Below are 15676 nucleotides of genomic sequence, written 5' to 3' on the forward strand. Positions count from 1 at the left end.
AGTCCAGAAAACACTGGATTAAACTCCACTTGCCAGTTTACTCCTACACAGTACTCTCTCTGAACACGTGTCTCTTTCCTAAGAATAGAGGGCAGGAGGCCACATTGCCCAACTGGAGGTGTGGTTTCGGCTGGTGTCCACCTGAGTCTCTGGAAATCGAAGCAGAGTATAAATTCTCTGGTTCAGGAGAGTGTCTTGCACTCCGGAGAGAGCCTCAGGTTGATTACTCATGACATTATTATAGATTTACTGCCTGCCCAACCACAGAAATATTCTGATTCCCCCAAGGAACCAACGAGCAGCAATATTCTTCTGTATTGCAACAACCCTGCCTAATGACAGAAACAGATCCCCCTGCAGGTACGTGGTGCAATAACGGGACAGTCCTGCTGACTGGAGCTCAGCTGGCAGCAGACCCCAGCTCACCAACCTTGACCAAGGACTCCACCCAGCAACTTAACTTGCTAAAGAAGTGGGAAAAAAAAAAACATCACAGACTGTGCTCCTCCTCCTACCAAGGTTAAAGAGCAGTTGGGACAAGGGTTATTTTTGGCAGTTTGTTTTTAAATATGCGATGTTGCAATCACAACTCTCCAAATGCAAGCTTCGCTGTGGATGTCCTTCCTAACAATGCGTTTTTATCTCCTGATTGAGAAAATCACTTGAGGTTTTCTCATACACAATCCCACTTGTTCTGCCTCTCAACCCTGGCACCTTCTCTGAAGCCAGAGGTCCCAGAGGGCAGGCATCTTACCCCATGTAACTGCGTGTAATTCTCCCGGCTAATTACACCGGGTGAGAGTCTGTCTTCAGAAATTCAGTGGGAGCTCAGGGTGTGGAGGGGATAGAGAGGAGAAGGAAATAGACCGAGTGAAGAAATCAGATTTTTCTAAAAAGGGATTTGTGTATTTGCCTATAGTTATAAGTCCTATAGAAAATAATGTGTTCTCTTTGTCCTTTTCGGTGACAGGGGGATTGAAACCCTTGGATTAAGAGAAACTCAATAGATAATTTAATTCCATTCTTGTACTTCTGCCTGGATAAATCATCCCTGAAAAAAAATATATACATATTAGCTGCCCTTGTCTTTCCCTCTAGAAAAGAGCTTCCATAATCGACCTTCATTATAAAACCTAGGGCCTCACAACTCATCTCAGTGATTGCAGAGTAGATGGTTGTATTTAATTTACATAATCAGAATTTTTTTCCTAGAGGGAAAATCCCTGAAAAATGTTAGCTGGGTCAGAATAAAATTTTAAAAAAGAAGACAGAAAAACATGTGAACCGGGCTTAGGTTTGGAAAGCTGGCAAAGGACTTCATGCGATAAAATCCACACGATTGTATATGCTTTCTTCCCCCCCTAACTTTGTAGCCAAGCATCCTGGCGGCCTGTATATATAATGGGCCGGGTACTACCGTTGTTCCCATTTAACAGGTGGAAACACCGAGGCCCTGAGCGATCTCACAGACAGTAAGGGTAGAGCTGGGATTGGAAAGCCACCACCGAAAGCTGCCTTTATTTACCTAGAGCTGTCACCTGCTGTTCCTGTCCTTAGGTATTTGGGGCCTCTCTGATTTCCTTAGACATCCTTGACGAGTCTTTTCCTGTCCTCTTCTGTTTTTTATTCCTTTTCTTTGCCTCTTTCTGCCATGCAGTCCCCTCTGGATGCCAAAAGGGCAGTCAAGGAGAGAGAGATCTGTGACTTTAAATACAGGGTGGAGGCCTGCCTCTCGGTCGATGGTCTCCTCTGCCTCCCTGTCATCCACCTCCCGGTCCCCTCCAGCCCCCCTCGCCATCCTCTTCAAATTCTCTGCCATCCCCCCACCGCCTCACTCTGCAGCTGGAATCTGAAGATGTGAGGGTTAGTAATAGAGTGTCAGCGGAAGTAATTGATTCCTCACACAGAGAGAATTCTCCTGCCTTCAGTGTCAATGGAGCTGAACCAGAGTCTTGGAGGTGAGCGAGACATGTAAACAGTCCATGGCTGAGCTGTCAGGGCGAAGCCAGACACACCGGAGAGTGAGCGAGCAGGAGAACAGTGGAACAAATAATTGTTTTATTGGGAAGGAAAGGAGTAAATAATATTTCAGCCCAGGAATTGGCAGTTTGAAGGAGACGGTTGAGAGCTTGAAGCAGAAGGAATCGTGATGCAGGTTTTAATGGAAGAGTTTTTCTTTGTCTCAAGGTAGGAGGTTTCGTCCCCACGCCCCCCCCCCTTCTCCCATTATCATCATTATTATCATTAAAATAATTACCGTAACAATTACGGTTGATGAGACCTGGAGTTTATAGAGCACCTTTCATCTGAAAGTTCAAAGTGATTTATCTATGTGTCATCCCTTTGAGAGTGGTAGGAGGGTAAGAAAGTTGGGGTTTTTTTGTTTTTTTTGTTTTATTTTTGGTCTTCTCCACTGGGAAACTGAGGTCCAGGCAGATTCGGGATTCGGTCTAAGCCTCGGGCCAGGCGGCTGGGTTCCGTGTTGGTGGGGGACTGACTCCTCTTCTGGGGGTCTCTGCTGCCCTCCTGCCCACCAGGCCCCTTACCTTGTGTGGCCCTCACAGCTCACCCCTGGCACCAGCGTACCCCCCCCCCCCGCCCCCCGACGGCATGAGGGCCGTGCAGCCAGGCAGCCAGCAGCTCCTGCCCAAAGCAAGCAGCCCGTGACGGCTGTAGGATGTATAAAGGTCCTTCACGGTCTGACTCAGCCTGCTCCCATCCTGCTGGGAGACTTCCTGCAATCTGGTTCCCTTTCTCCTAGAAGGTGGCGTCCTTTCTAGACCTGTTTCCTCCTGGTCTTGTGGAACCTCCGGCCAAGAGAACCCGGTATTCCCGAACGTTCCCTCCTTCCACCCCTGACAGATGCCGGCCAGTTCTTTCAGAATAGAGGGCCGTGTCTGTGACGGGGAGCGGAGCATGCTGCCACGTGCACCGGGTAGAGGGGGCTGCTTTTGCGCCTGTTGCGGCCACAGTGCCTGCACGACACAGCCGTCGAGGAGAGCACAGTTAGCCAGCGGCGGCTTGAGAGGTGGAAGCCGTTCCAGCCGACTGGCCATATATTCAGAATCTCCACCCTGGCGTGGCAGCAGCCCTTCCTGCTTGGACATTCGCGCAGGCCCGTCATTTCCACACCAAGGTGCTTTTTTTGCACAATGGCGACAAGTCTGCCGCTGGAGCCCGGAGAGGCTCTGAACTCTGTAACCTGAAGCTTGCAGTGAGTGAAATCCAAGGACGGGGCCCATCACACCAGCCACGTACTCCCAAATTGTCCCCTGCTTGCATTTCTGCGTGGTACATTTTTCAGGCAAGCTTTGTATTTTCTAAGTTTTGTTATGGAGGCTGGATGCCAGCAAAGGGGGGATAGAAAAAATGGTCGGGAGCCCAAACCTTTAGAAAAACATTTTTCTGATGCAGTGTTTGATTCCCCGGTGCCCAGTGTGCCTCATTCCCAGCAGGCTCCCATTTTTCGGACAGATGGGAAGGTTATGATTTGCTCTCACAATTAGACCCTCTGGGAGCCAGGGTTAGTGATCGCCTGTTCCAGAGGGAACTGTCTGCCCGGCCAAATGCAAGGATACTGCCAGCATGCCAAGCCCTGGGATGGTGTGCTCCGATTTCCCCTTAGTGGATACCAGTCACAGAGGCATGATTCCTATTTATGAGATGAGGCAAACTGAGGCACGCAAGCTTGATTGACCCAGGCCAGCGTAGGACAGTGTAGGCAGTCTCTGGCCTTGCTGGGGTTCACCTTCCCATCCAAGCGCCAGCCTACTGGTAAACAGACATAAATTATGGGCTCCTCTTACCTCCTTCCCACTCTAGTATCGTTACCAAATGCTAACAAGGGGCCCTTTAAGCTAACTGCAGAGTGAGGATTTTATAGACGTGTACAGCAAACAGAAAAAAGATCCAACCGTCGTGCCGAAAAGAGCCTGCCCAGCAGCCTTAAACTTCACATTGGCACTGCTTGCCTAGAAAATCAGTCCTTACATAAGCAAACACGTTCCACCCAAGCCAGCCTCCAGAGTGCTCGCTGGTCTGGGAGTGGAACAGATCTGTGTCCATACAGCCTCAGGAATGTGTCTTGCTGGGGAGCCAGGTCAGTAGGGGAAGCGGTGTTCAGCCAGGGGGTCAGGGGAAAAGTGCCGGAGGCTTTGTTGTGTGCCCTTAATTCTCCGAAAGTTCATCCTCAGTGAGACTTATCAGACGCCCTGTCTGGAGCGGCCTCCTTCCTCACGTCGCGAGGCGTTCTTGGCAGCCTGCTCTGTCAGGAACAATGAGATCGGCGGGCCCCTCTCCATCATCCCAGGGCTTCTGCGGAAAACAACCAGCAATTATAAATAGATGTTATTTGTAGTTTCCATTTTCTTGCCTTCAAGGTTTTCTGGAATGATTCCTTCGGTTTGTTTTGGGTTATTTTCTTCACATACTTCCTTTGCTGGGTGGTCAGATTTCCTCCTTTCTAAAGAGGCATGATGACCCTGGCTGTGCGGGGACTGCGGATAACCTCCGCGTGTCAGAGATTTGTGGTGGGAAGAAATGAAGGAAGAAAATGAAACTGCCAACAGTCGCTGTTAAAAAGGCAGCAGCACCGACACAAATACGCAAACAGATGTAGCGTCTTGGCACCGTTTGAGTCCCGTAGTTATCTCACAAATGATAACAATAACAACAGTAATAATAGCGGCAGTAATGACGAACATTTCTTTACTGAGTACTTGCTCTGTGCCAGGCGCTGTGCTGAGCTGTTGACATGCATTAACTCACCAAAAAGAGGGAGGCTGGGTGGTTGTTCAAGACCCACCTGTAGGTGGGGAGCGGGGCGGGGGGGGGGGGGGGGGGGGGGGGGGGAGGAGAAAGGCACAGGTTGTTTGATTTTAGCCTGGGCTCAGAAACATGAGATGGAAAGGAAATCGCAAAAACTCAAGTGACTGAAGCACTATTGATGGATTTGTACGGAAGGAGGATTTTTAGAACCCCCCACTGCTAGCACTGAGGTTGGGGGGGGGGGGCACCGAGACTGTCTCTACCATTATGACTTTTCATTCCATCTCCACGTGTTCAGTTTCCACGACATCACGTGTATGTAACCTTTCTCTCCCCCACGTCCGCCACCCCGCTTTATAAAAACAGGAGGAGTAGTAAAAATAGCCGGTGTCTCCCGGTGACTTTCTAAGGCACCCGGGACTCTTCTGGGCTTGTATGTACTTTGGCAGTCCTTCCCACAATCCCATAAGGCGGGGACTATTATTTTTTCCATTTTATAGATGAAGAGACTGAGATTCAGAGAGGTGAAATGCCTTGCCTGCAGTCAGGCCACTAATGAGTGCTGGAAACTGGATGGGTGTACCCACAAAGCCCATGTACTACACTTCTCAGAACACACACGCTTATTTATAGACAGATATGTTTCTGTATAACAGTGATTTAAGATTATTTTTGTCACAGACCTAGGAAAATGTGCACATACACAAACACAAAATTTCTGCGTTTGACTTGTAGGGTTCCCTCACCTACTGAAACTCATCTGCGGACCCTACTGGAAATCCACGGGCTTAAGAATACATGCTCTAGATGATACTTTAAGAGCTTATAAATACACAGGGTACTGTTTTCTCACTCGATGGACCATATGTTCACATATGGGTATATATGCGCTTATAAAAATACTTCACTTGCAAAAATTAATATGTTATCCCATCTGAACACTTAAAAGCAGAGCTGGGTGGATCTTGAAACCATGAATTCCAAATCTGCTCACTGCTTCTATTGGTAAGATTTGTCTATTAATTTTGGCAAGTCCTGTGGGCTTTGTTTAAACAAAACAGCTAAATAAAAAGAGCAAGATTCTGTTAAGTTTCTAACTGAAACCAGGCGGTTTCTTTATACCCAGTACCTTCTAATGGTATTGTACTGTGGCAATCTGTTATTCTTACTGCGCTCAGATCTTTATCCAATAGTGAGACAAAAGAATGGAGGCGAGGCCAGTTTGCCCAGCGGTGAGACCACCTGGGGGTAAAGCCTGCCTCAGACTTGGGCAGGTCACTTGGCCTCTCTGAGCCTCAGTTTCTGCATCTGTAAACGGGTGGTAGCTATAACAGGGTGTGGTGTGTATTCACTGAGGATTAAACCAAGGACTATCTAAACAGGGGTCTAGCCCATAATAAATGTTCAATAAATGATCGGTACTTCTTCCCGTTGATATTCCCATTGATGTTCCAGCTTCGTATGAAATGGGTAGCCCCAATGAAAGGGAGAAATTCCAGGAAATGACAATTGCTACTTAAAAAAATGTGCCCTGACATTGAGGCTGGATTTCACTATTGAGCTGGAGACCAGGTGACCTGCCTTTGGCCTTGAATGGACCAGAGACTTCAGCATCCTGCAGGCCTGCCCACGGTCTCTTTGTGTCTTAGGCAGCTTCTTCACCGAGAAGTTGTACATGACAGCATTGTTTTTTCCTCCTATTTTCCCTGCAGGTTTTAATGTAAGGATTAATAAGACAGTGTTTGTAGATGTCTTTGAGCTTCCCAGAAGAAAGGCACTCCAGGAGGTGGTAAATTCTCTGGCCTCCATAATCTACTCATGAAATATGGAACTTTGAAAGTGTGAGAAAAATCTCAAATCACTTTGACAGCATTTTAATTATAGTTGATTTGTTTGCCGCTAATAGTGAAAATGCTGTCAGCATGATTTGAGATGTTTCTTCCACTCAAAATGTTATATTTCGTGTTTTCGAGTCATGAGGCAACATTTCGGTTTCCAGATAAAACCAGAATAGCTCAGGGAATGTGTTAGAACACAAAGGCAAAGTCCACAAAATGGACCCAGTGTAGTCAACCCCTCAGGAAACATCATCACAGAGTGAATTCTTCAGAATTCACCAACCTTAGGTCCCTCATCTGTTTACTCACTCCACAAAAAACTGTGAGCCCTCCAGGCACTGTGCAAGCACGAGAGGTTCAGCAGCACAAAGGTGAGATCCTTGCCCTCATGGTGCCTTCAATCTAGTGAGGACACAGATTCTAAAGAAATAAACAAGTATATTGACAAGACCTGTACCGATGAATAGCTATAAAGGCAATAAGACGGTGGTGAGCTGGAGAATAAGGGTATGCTGTCTGAAATAGGGTGGTCAGGGCAGGCTTCTCTGAGGAGGTGACATTTGCCCCTAGAAGGATGAGACGGCACCCGCCGTAGAAAAAGGTAGCAGAGTATCACAGGCAGAGAGAAGAGCAAGTGCAAAGGCCCAGAGGCTGGAAGGAGCTTGCCATGTGCAGAGTGTGCGGTCTTAATCATTTATGATACGCATAAAAGGAGGCACTGACTGATTGGCAAAGGTTGTGGCTTCAGGATTTGGGTGTGCACAGGGGCTCTGATGTGTAGTGGATCTTCTAGCACGGGCTCGGTTGGCTAACCCAGCGTTTTGGTGGCCTGCTGGGAAGCGTCAAGTGTGGATAGAGTTATGGAAAGCAGAAAGCCCCTTTTCCTGTTGGCCTTAGTGATGAGAGGAAGGATGAGACTGTTGCTTTTTCATACCTCTCCCGTGGTCTCTGAAAATTAATTCCGCCGTCAAGATTCCCACGCCCCACATGCGGGTTTGGGGAGAGAAATTAAGACTTTGAAGTTGAGGACGAACGGACAGAAAACGTTCTCTCGACAAATGCTCAACATGCAGATAGCGGAATCTGTGAGGAGAAAAGTAAAAAGGCACTCGGGAACCATTGTGGAGAGAAAGAGAAAGGTAGGAGTGGAAGTGGCTACTTGGGCTTAGCAAAGTAAATAAATGAATAAAATAACAAAAGGTAGCGTGAAAGCTTTGGAAGGAATTTTTTCATTTGAGGGAGATTACGAATAATGAAATGCAAACACAGTAGTTAATATGTCCGTTAGCTGGTTTATGTTTTCTTCCGGAAAATGAATAATGTGTTCGAAGAGGAACGGCTTTGCGGGTTATCCTACCTGACTGTCGCTGGGGTGAGCCCCGAGTTTAGAGCCCAGATTCCTTTACCAAACAAACGCTGGGTATCAGATGCTAGATGCGGAACCATATTTATTCCGAGGCCACCAACTTCCTAATCCTCTGTGAGCTCTTCCAAATGAACCTGACAACACTGAAATTTCTAAGGAGATTTACTGCAGCTGTAGCAAATCCCTAATAATAAAAAATTTCCCCAAATGAGTCAGGCACACAGGACGTAAGTGAGACGTTCTGTGTGAAGTCAACATGTCATCTGGTGTGTGCCCTTTATGCAGGAAGCTGAGCCACAAGGCCTGGTGGTTAACTGGGGCCTGTCCACGGGGCAGATCACGGGCACTGGAAGTGGGGGCGGGGAGGAGGGAGGGGGCGGCGATTAGCCACCCAACTGTAACTCTGGGTCCCTTTCCCCTCAAGCAAACCTAAGAGGAAAATCTGGTTTTTCTAAGGAGTTTAAGTAAGAGCTGATTACTTGCTTCACAAAAGGATTCACCAGAGGGGTCCTTTAAATGACAAGCTCTAGAAAGAAAATTTATAATGTGATTGATGTATGTGAACCCTTTTCAAAAAATGCATCCCTTCATTCACTCTCTCTGCGTGTGTAAATACGTCGGGATGTATTCGTAGCTGCCAGCATTTACAGGAGAGGACTTGGGGTGGTATATTCACTGAGTAAATTGAGGCCAGCTTACAGCTATGGCATTTGTTAGGTAACCCCACTTCATCGCTGATTGTGTTAATCCCCTAAATTACTCCATGGGTGATTAGGCAACCAGATAAAACCCTCCCTTTCTAATGAACCAGCCAGTGGGACGTCAGGGCCTCTCTTTGTCCTTTCCAGAAACACTGGCAACAGAAACACTGGAGGTATCTGGTGGTCTTTTAAAAAAAAAAGTGTTTAAATACTTACCGAGTGTGGGCCATGCCCCTGGCACTATTGTAGGTGACCCAGTGCCGTGTCTCATTTGGTCCCCACCACGGTTCCGCAAGACAGGTGATGATGGCGGTGGTGATGATGATGAGGGTATTTACATTTTCATCCGCTGTGTTCTGAGAGCTGGGTTATTTTTCTCAGCTCTCCCACTTTGAAAAAAAAAATTTTTTTTGTTTTATTTTTCCTTTTCTTTTATTCTATTCTGTCTTTATTATTCCTGAAGTACAGTTGACATACGATGTTATGTCAGTTTCAGGTGCACGTCGGAGCGATTCCACAATTGGATACATTCTGCCATGCTCACCGCCGTGGTGTGGTTACCATCTGTCACCATGAAAAAAAATCCTAATGGAAGCAGCATTATTTTATATATTTGTGGCTTTTTAAAAAATTCAAGCCCCCTATAAGCAATTCAGATAATAGAAGAGAACAAAGAAGGAAGGAGAAATTACCAATTATGTCACCACCCATATATATCTCATTACTGTTAATATTTTAGTAGGTAGTCTTTCAGACATTTTTCTTTACGTATATGTAAGAATGTGTATATGTATATGTTTTTAACACATGCTTTTTTTAAAATCTATTTTTTAACCTAACAATACAGCATGGCCCTTTTCCCATAAGAACAAAATATCTAGACCCACAGCATTACCTACTATGGCAGTGGAGTATTCCACTTTATAAATACAAAACTGATTTACCACCCCCCCCATTGGACATTTAGATATGATGCTGTTTATAAACGAACCATCTTTTCACTTTTTTTTTTTTAACGTTGTTTAATGTTTGTTTATTTTTGAGGGGGAGAGAGAGAGTGTGAGTGGGGGAGGGACAGAGAGAGAGAGGGAGACACAGAATCTGAAGCAGCTCCAGCCCCGAGGTGGGGCTTGAACTTGTGAACCGCGAGATTCTGAGCTGAAGTCGGATGCTTAACTGACTGAGCCACCCAGGTGCCCTTCACTTTTGTTTTTCTTATATCTATACATGCACAAGGAGGCATGTACATCTTTGCACAATTGTCTGATTATTTTCTTAGGAAAAAGTTCCTAGCAGCAGAATTGCTGGATTAAAGACTTTGTCAAATTTCTGCCCAAATGCACTCCAAAATGTTTTAACAGATGTTCATTCCGCTTATACTGCACCTCTACTCACTTGCTGTATCTCTTCACCCCAGAAATGTGTGTGGGAATACAATAAATCACAATGAACACTCATTGAGCAGTCACTAAACTACTAGGCTGGGTACTGACACTAGATATGGATTAGATTGGTCCTTTGAATCTCACAACAACCCTAGGAGGAAGGTTCTAATATCCCGTTTTACTGTCATTTTCCCCATTGCTAAGGATCAGAAAGGTGAAGTAACTTGCCTGAAGTCACCCAGCTATTAAGGCTGAATTGAGATCCAAACCCAGTTCTACTTCTGGGATTAGCTGGGGGGGTGGAGGCCAGGGGGACGGGACTCTTCCACGCAGATTCATACATGCACTGCTCTAGGGGAACTGGGTAGTGTCTGCTTTACTGAACACAGCCAGCTTCTCCACCGTTGTGTACCCTGGTCAGGCATCACCATTACTCAGCTGAGAGTGACTGTCCAGCAGTGCTTACCTCAGTGTGGAAATACTAAGGAGGGATTTTCCAGAGGGTTTGGGGAATTTCCTTTGAGAACAAACTAAGTGTCTTTTCACTTTGGTTTTGGAAGTGGGGAGGCACATTTTCAAAGGCAGCATCATCTCCCAAACTGAAATCGCAGATTCCCCCACCCCCACTGCCTTTCTCAATCTGTAGCTGTCTCTTCAGAGCTCCTGGGGGGGAAACCCTGCCATCTTGTCTTTTCCAGACTAACCAGCTTCTGTAATTCTTTTGACTGTAGGATTCCAGCCCTCTGGGGTCTCAGATTGCACTAATCCTGGTGCACTCCTTATACTTCCTTCACAGGCCTATTTATCCATAAGTGGCTGTGCAATCTGAAATATGGCTCCTGGGGGCTGCAGGGAGGCCTTGGGCCACTCCAGCTCAAACGAGCCACTTCTACAGGCAGCCAGCTCCCACAGACCCGTGTGTGTGCAGGAGTCTGCAGGCACATCCCAGAGAGAGTAGCTTTTCCAGGCCCTCTCTTTACCCCCCCAGAAAGAAATGTCTTACATGTTGTTTTAACAGACTGATGGAAAATAAATAAACAGGGAGAGACAAGGAAATGGGTGGTTGTTGGTAAATAATCGTGCAGTGGCCAGCAATTTGCAGGGAGCTGGTGGGGAAGGAATTTCCCACCTCAGCCGCTGAGACAGGGATGTTTACTGGGAACCCAGAGGAGGAGCACAGAGTCGGCACAGTGAAGACTGCCAGAGCACCCACCGAGGCTGGATCTGTGTGCCTGTACAGATAAAATGGTGTGTGCCATTCCACGAACCGAGCCAAGGATGTCTTTGAGGTGTCTTCCCCAACCTGGGGCCAGTTTGATTCTATTTGAAATGAGCTCAAGCTTCAGTACAGGGAGGGCAGCCTGCTCAGCAGCTTGCTGAGGCTAATAGTTATTTGCTCATAGACTCTGGGTCCCTGAGGATTCACCCCCTGCTTTTGGAGAAAGGTTTTTATTGCCTTATCTAATATGATGCTGATTCCTTTTAAAAACGTGTTGTTGACGAGACATTGCTGATGTGAACTTTGCAGAGTCATCTCAAGGAGGGAGGGGGCCCATGGTTGGGAGCCTTTGTCACTGACAATTAAAGATAAGGAAAGAGGGGATGACCCAGGAGAAAATGGAAACATGGGAGAGAGGGCAGGAAAGTAAACAAATATCCCAGGACTGTCCCCAGTGTGCCTGGCTCGGTGCCTAGCACCTTACTTATACTTTTCATTCTATCTCCAGCCCAGCCTTCTGAACTGGATATTTTTATCCTCATCTTACAGATGAAGAAATTGATTTCAGAGGGGCTAAGTAACTCTCAGTGATGCAGAGCTAAGACGAAAAGACTAAGATTCAGAGAGATCATGATGGAAATAAAAGTGGTGCTATGGAAGGAAGGAAAAATGTTTGTTTTGAGATAATTTGATAGAATGATGCTACTGCTCTTATGTGGGCAAAAGATAAGGCCTTAAAACCTAGCCATCCACTGAGGCGCCCATTCTGTTCATGGCTTCAATAAGGCAATGCAACTTCCTATATCTAGGTTCACCGGTCTATACGAGCAAACCTAAACGCCCTTTGTTTATCATTCTGAAACTCCTGAACATCTGGAAATGGAGGGCACAGGAGCTGGAGTGAGACAATGGTCCCTTTCATCTGAGCGTGATCTTTGCTCATATGTGCCCCTGTGTATCATCCTCACTTAGGTATGACTTCATTGAGATTCGGGATGGGGACAGTGAATCTGCAGACCTCTTGGGAAAGCACTGTGGGAACATCGCCCCACCCACCATCATTTCCTCGGGCTCCGTGCTCTACATCAAGTTCACCTCCGACTACGCCAGGCAGGGGGCAGGCTTCTCCCTGCGTTATGAGATCTTCAAGACAGGTCAGTGTGGTCACGGCTGGAGAGTGGGGAGCTGGGCACCTCCGGGAGGACGGGTAGCTAGCTGCCCTCTGTGTCTGGCTGTGGGGCACTGTGTAAGGGAACTGTGTGAGAATCATATGCACATGGATGGAGCCCAGTGAGACGGATGGGAGGGGTTACAAAAGTTGTTGGAGTTGGAAGAGAGGTTCAGGGTGACCCTGGTGACAGCCCAAGATGAAAACCCAGTTTAACTTACGATCCAACTCAAGAGAGCGCTGGGTGCTGCCCGTCAGGCAGGCAAGCATTTGTTTGTGGCACCAAAGCGTAGGAGGGTCAATTAACTCGAGAACCACTTTCGAAAAGAATTTGATTTCTGTGTGTGTTTTTTTTAAATCACAATTTGATTTCTGTGTGTTTTTTTCATGGGGGGAAAGCAAAAGTCAGCTGAACGTCCTCCTGATTACTTCATGGTTTAATGTTGCCTTTATCTGGGATTTCATGGGCAGAAGGACATAATCTTTTCAGTATTTAGAGTCTCTAAAGATCTTAGTATGATCCTCCCAGTGGGGTCATCCAGTAGCGTTGAAAATCAAATGTGGCTCATAGGAATCCCCCTTGCTGATCTGTTTTACCACTTCTACCTGTTGAACCCCTGCTTCCTAAATGCAGATACAGCTGCCCCCTGAAAAGCAATCAGAAAGATAGGAGAAAAAGAGACAGAGAACACTTCACTTCTTTTAAGTTGACTGCCTGCTTTCCATGAGGCCCCCCTTAGATTACTTGAGGCCCTGAAAACATGCGCCCATCCTTATTTCCATAACTGGATTGAGCCAACTTTTATTCATAAGTCGCTAGTTCAGTAGCTACGCTGAAGCACTCTAAGCGGCATGCCCTTCCCTCCAGTGTGAGAGCTCATTATCTTGAGGCTGAGCGAAGCACCCTCCAGTTCTCCCCTCACCCCCAGCCTGCTTCCCTGCCTCACGGGCTCCTACCCCATCTACCAGCACGGCCCCTCCTGAGCCTCCGTTTTACAACTTGTAGACAGAGTCTGGTACAAGGGGAGGCTGTCCGCCTTGTCGTCGAGAGGCCCAAGTCCGGCGCCTCTTGAGTTCAGTGTAAGGGGACCTATTCATATATATTTTCTTTTCACTAAACAGTTCTTGAAAGGAAGTGGTAGCTGCTGAAAGCACTTTTTATATCCACTCTGTCTAAATATTTGTCAGATTTGTCTGCCTGAGAGTAAGAACGAAGAATCCAATGAAGGGGCGGGCCGAGGGAACTCTGTCAAGCCATCTCCAAGCCCCAGTGGGAGCACAGACTGTCCCAGGGCACGAGTCTCACGAAGGCCCATCTGTCACGGGCTGCCATGCTTCCCACCCACATGAGGTCATAAGGACTGACAGTCTGCGGTGTCCAGTGTCTCGGGGGCTGGTGTGAGGCTCCTGAATACCTCAGTCCACATTCCCTAGAGTCCTACGCAAGATTCAGATCAGTCAGTGCCACCAGCTCAGATGGAACATTCATCATACCCTCTTCTGCTGGGGAGCAGTTGGGGAGAGAGAGCACAGAAAGGAATAAAACACTAGAAGAGGGCAAAACACGCGTGAAGACCCTCGGCACATAACCCATGCACAGTAGACGTCGTTGGATGAACATAAGTAAATAGATATGTCGACTGAAAGGAAAACTATAATATGAGGCAGAAGGCGTAAGCACCAAGTAAAGGTACGATTAACGTGCTATGGTTGTGAAAATGAGGGCTCTATTGAGTGACGTGGCAAGCAGGGGATCCAGGAAGTCAATTAGAAAGCAAGGTCACCAGTGCTAAAGCTGTCACTCAGCTCTCCCGTGCTGACAGTGAACGGAAAACAGCTCCAAGCAAGGTCGTCCAGAGAGCTGGCCGAGGGAAGTCAGAACAAGGGTGAGCAGGACCATTAAAGTTCATGTCTCTTTCATGCTTCCTGACTTCGTATTTCACAAGGGATGATGCCGTATTCTCCAGAAAGCCACCGAAAGGATGAATGTTAACCCTATCCATCATGCAGTTTTGATGTTAAAAGTTAAAATGCACAGAGGGTATAATAACTGAGCAGTACTGTTTTGAGGACAGATAGTCTGCGGACGCCTCGACACCATAGCACCAGCCACGGAAGGTGGCTTAGGCATGGACCAACGGGGCACCCTACTTCAAGGACGAGGACTCCCTAAAGACAGAGGACAGAGGTTCCTGTGGTGGGAGAGAGCCCTGCCAACCACAGCCATATTTCCGGGGAACGCAAGAGAGAAAATGAGAGCCCAGTGGTCTTCTTGGGGGCCACTCTCACCTGCCATCAGGCCTACCTGAAAGAACAGCCCTCAGCATGAAGGGCAACGCTGTGTAAAACACATACATGCGTGGGCTACAAAATTCAAAGCTGAGAAGCCTAGGAAGATGAGCATTCTTCCAGATGCCATGCCCTCCCTGCACCCACATTTCCACTGTGGGAGTCCTGGAAGAAAATACACAAAATTTACGTCATCCACAAAACATGAAAGAAATGCGTGAACATGCTGAAGAAATCCAAACAAACATAGCTATGTTTGCTAGTCAGATTCATAGAGAAAGACGGGGCTGGGGGTGGGGGGGGGCTGGGACTGTAAACACAGATACCCAAAATAATGGTACCGAGGACTGTGGAAGCTCAGCTGCCGAATTCTACTGACAGACACAAACCCACAATTCAGGTGCAAAAGGGGGACATGTGTCTGGAGTGCAAGGTCCACGTCTCCCCTGAATGAAGTGGTTTCTAAACGCGTCTATATATTACCAGACTGCTCACATACAAAAGTGCAAACCGAAACAGCTCGCAGACTTAAAGGATCTCGAATTGCCAAACCATGAGCAGAACAGAGAAAGGAATTTTAAAATAACTTAAAAAGTAACATTGGAAACTGAATCACTGGAAAACGTGGGTGTTTTTTTTTTTGTTGTTGTTGTTCATTCGTTTTCTGAGACTCCCTTGACCAAAGTTCAAGATCAGGTTTTCCTTCCTGGTGCCCAAAGACATCGCAGAATCTGAAATCTCTGGGGTCATCCACAGACAGAGAAAACTTGGAGTGCCCCCCTGCTCCCGCTCCCTGAACTGAATTCACCTTTTGAGGGCAGGCCCAGCTCAGTTTGGATAAATCCACCACCGTGTTTTAAATAGCTTTATGCGTGTGGATTCTTCCTTTGCTTGCAGAGTTATTGTAAAATTTATAGTGGAAAAAGATGGAGTGGGCACTTCT

At 47.0% G+C, this 15676-nt stretch overlaps 1 protein-coding gene across 3 annotated transcripts in view; it reads left to right on the top strand.

The window, feature by feature from the left end:
* NRP2 (neuropilin 2) overlaps nucleotides 1–15676 on the top strand; it is a 116506-nt gene that overhangs the window by 22397 nt on the left and 78433 nt on the right. For all 3 annotated transcript variants that reach the window (XM_042949850.1, XM_042949851.1, XM_042949853.1), the window contains exon 3: nucleotides 12249–12430. In XM_042949850.1, the coding sequence (XP_042805784.1) occupies nucleotides 12249–12430 (182 nt within the window). The remainder of the gene's footprint in view (nucleotides 1–12248; nucleotides 12431–15676) is intronic.

Source organism: Panthera leo, chromosome C1 (assembly GCF_018350215.1).
Source record: "Panthera leo isolate Ple1 chromosome C1, P.leo_Ple1_pat1.1, whole genome shotgun sequence".
NCBI classification, from domain to species: Eukaryota; Metazoa; Chordata; class Mammalia; order Carnivora; family Felidae; genus Panthera; species Panthera leo.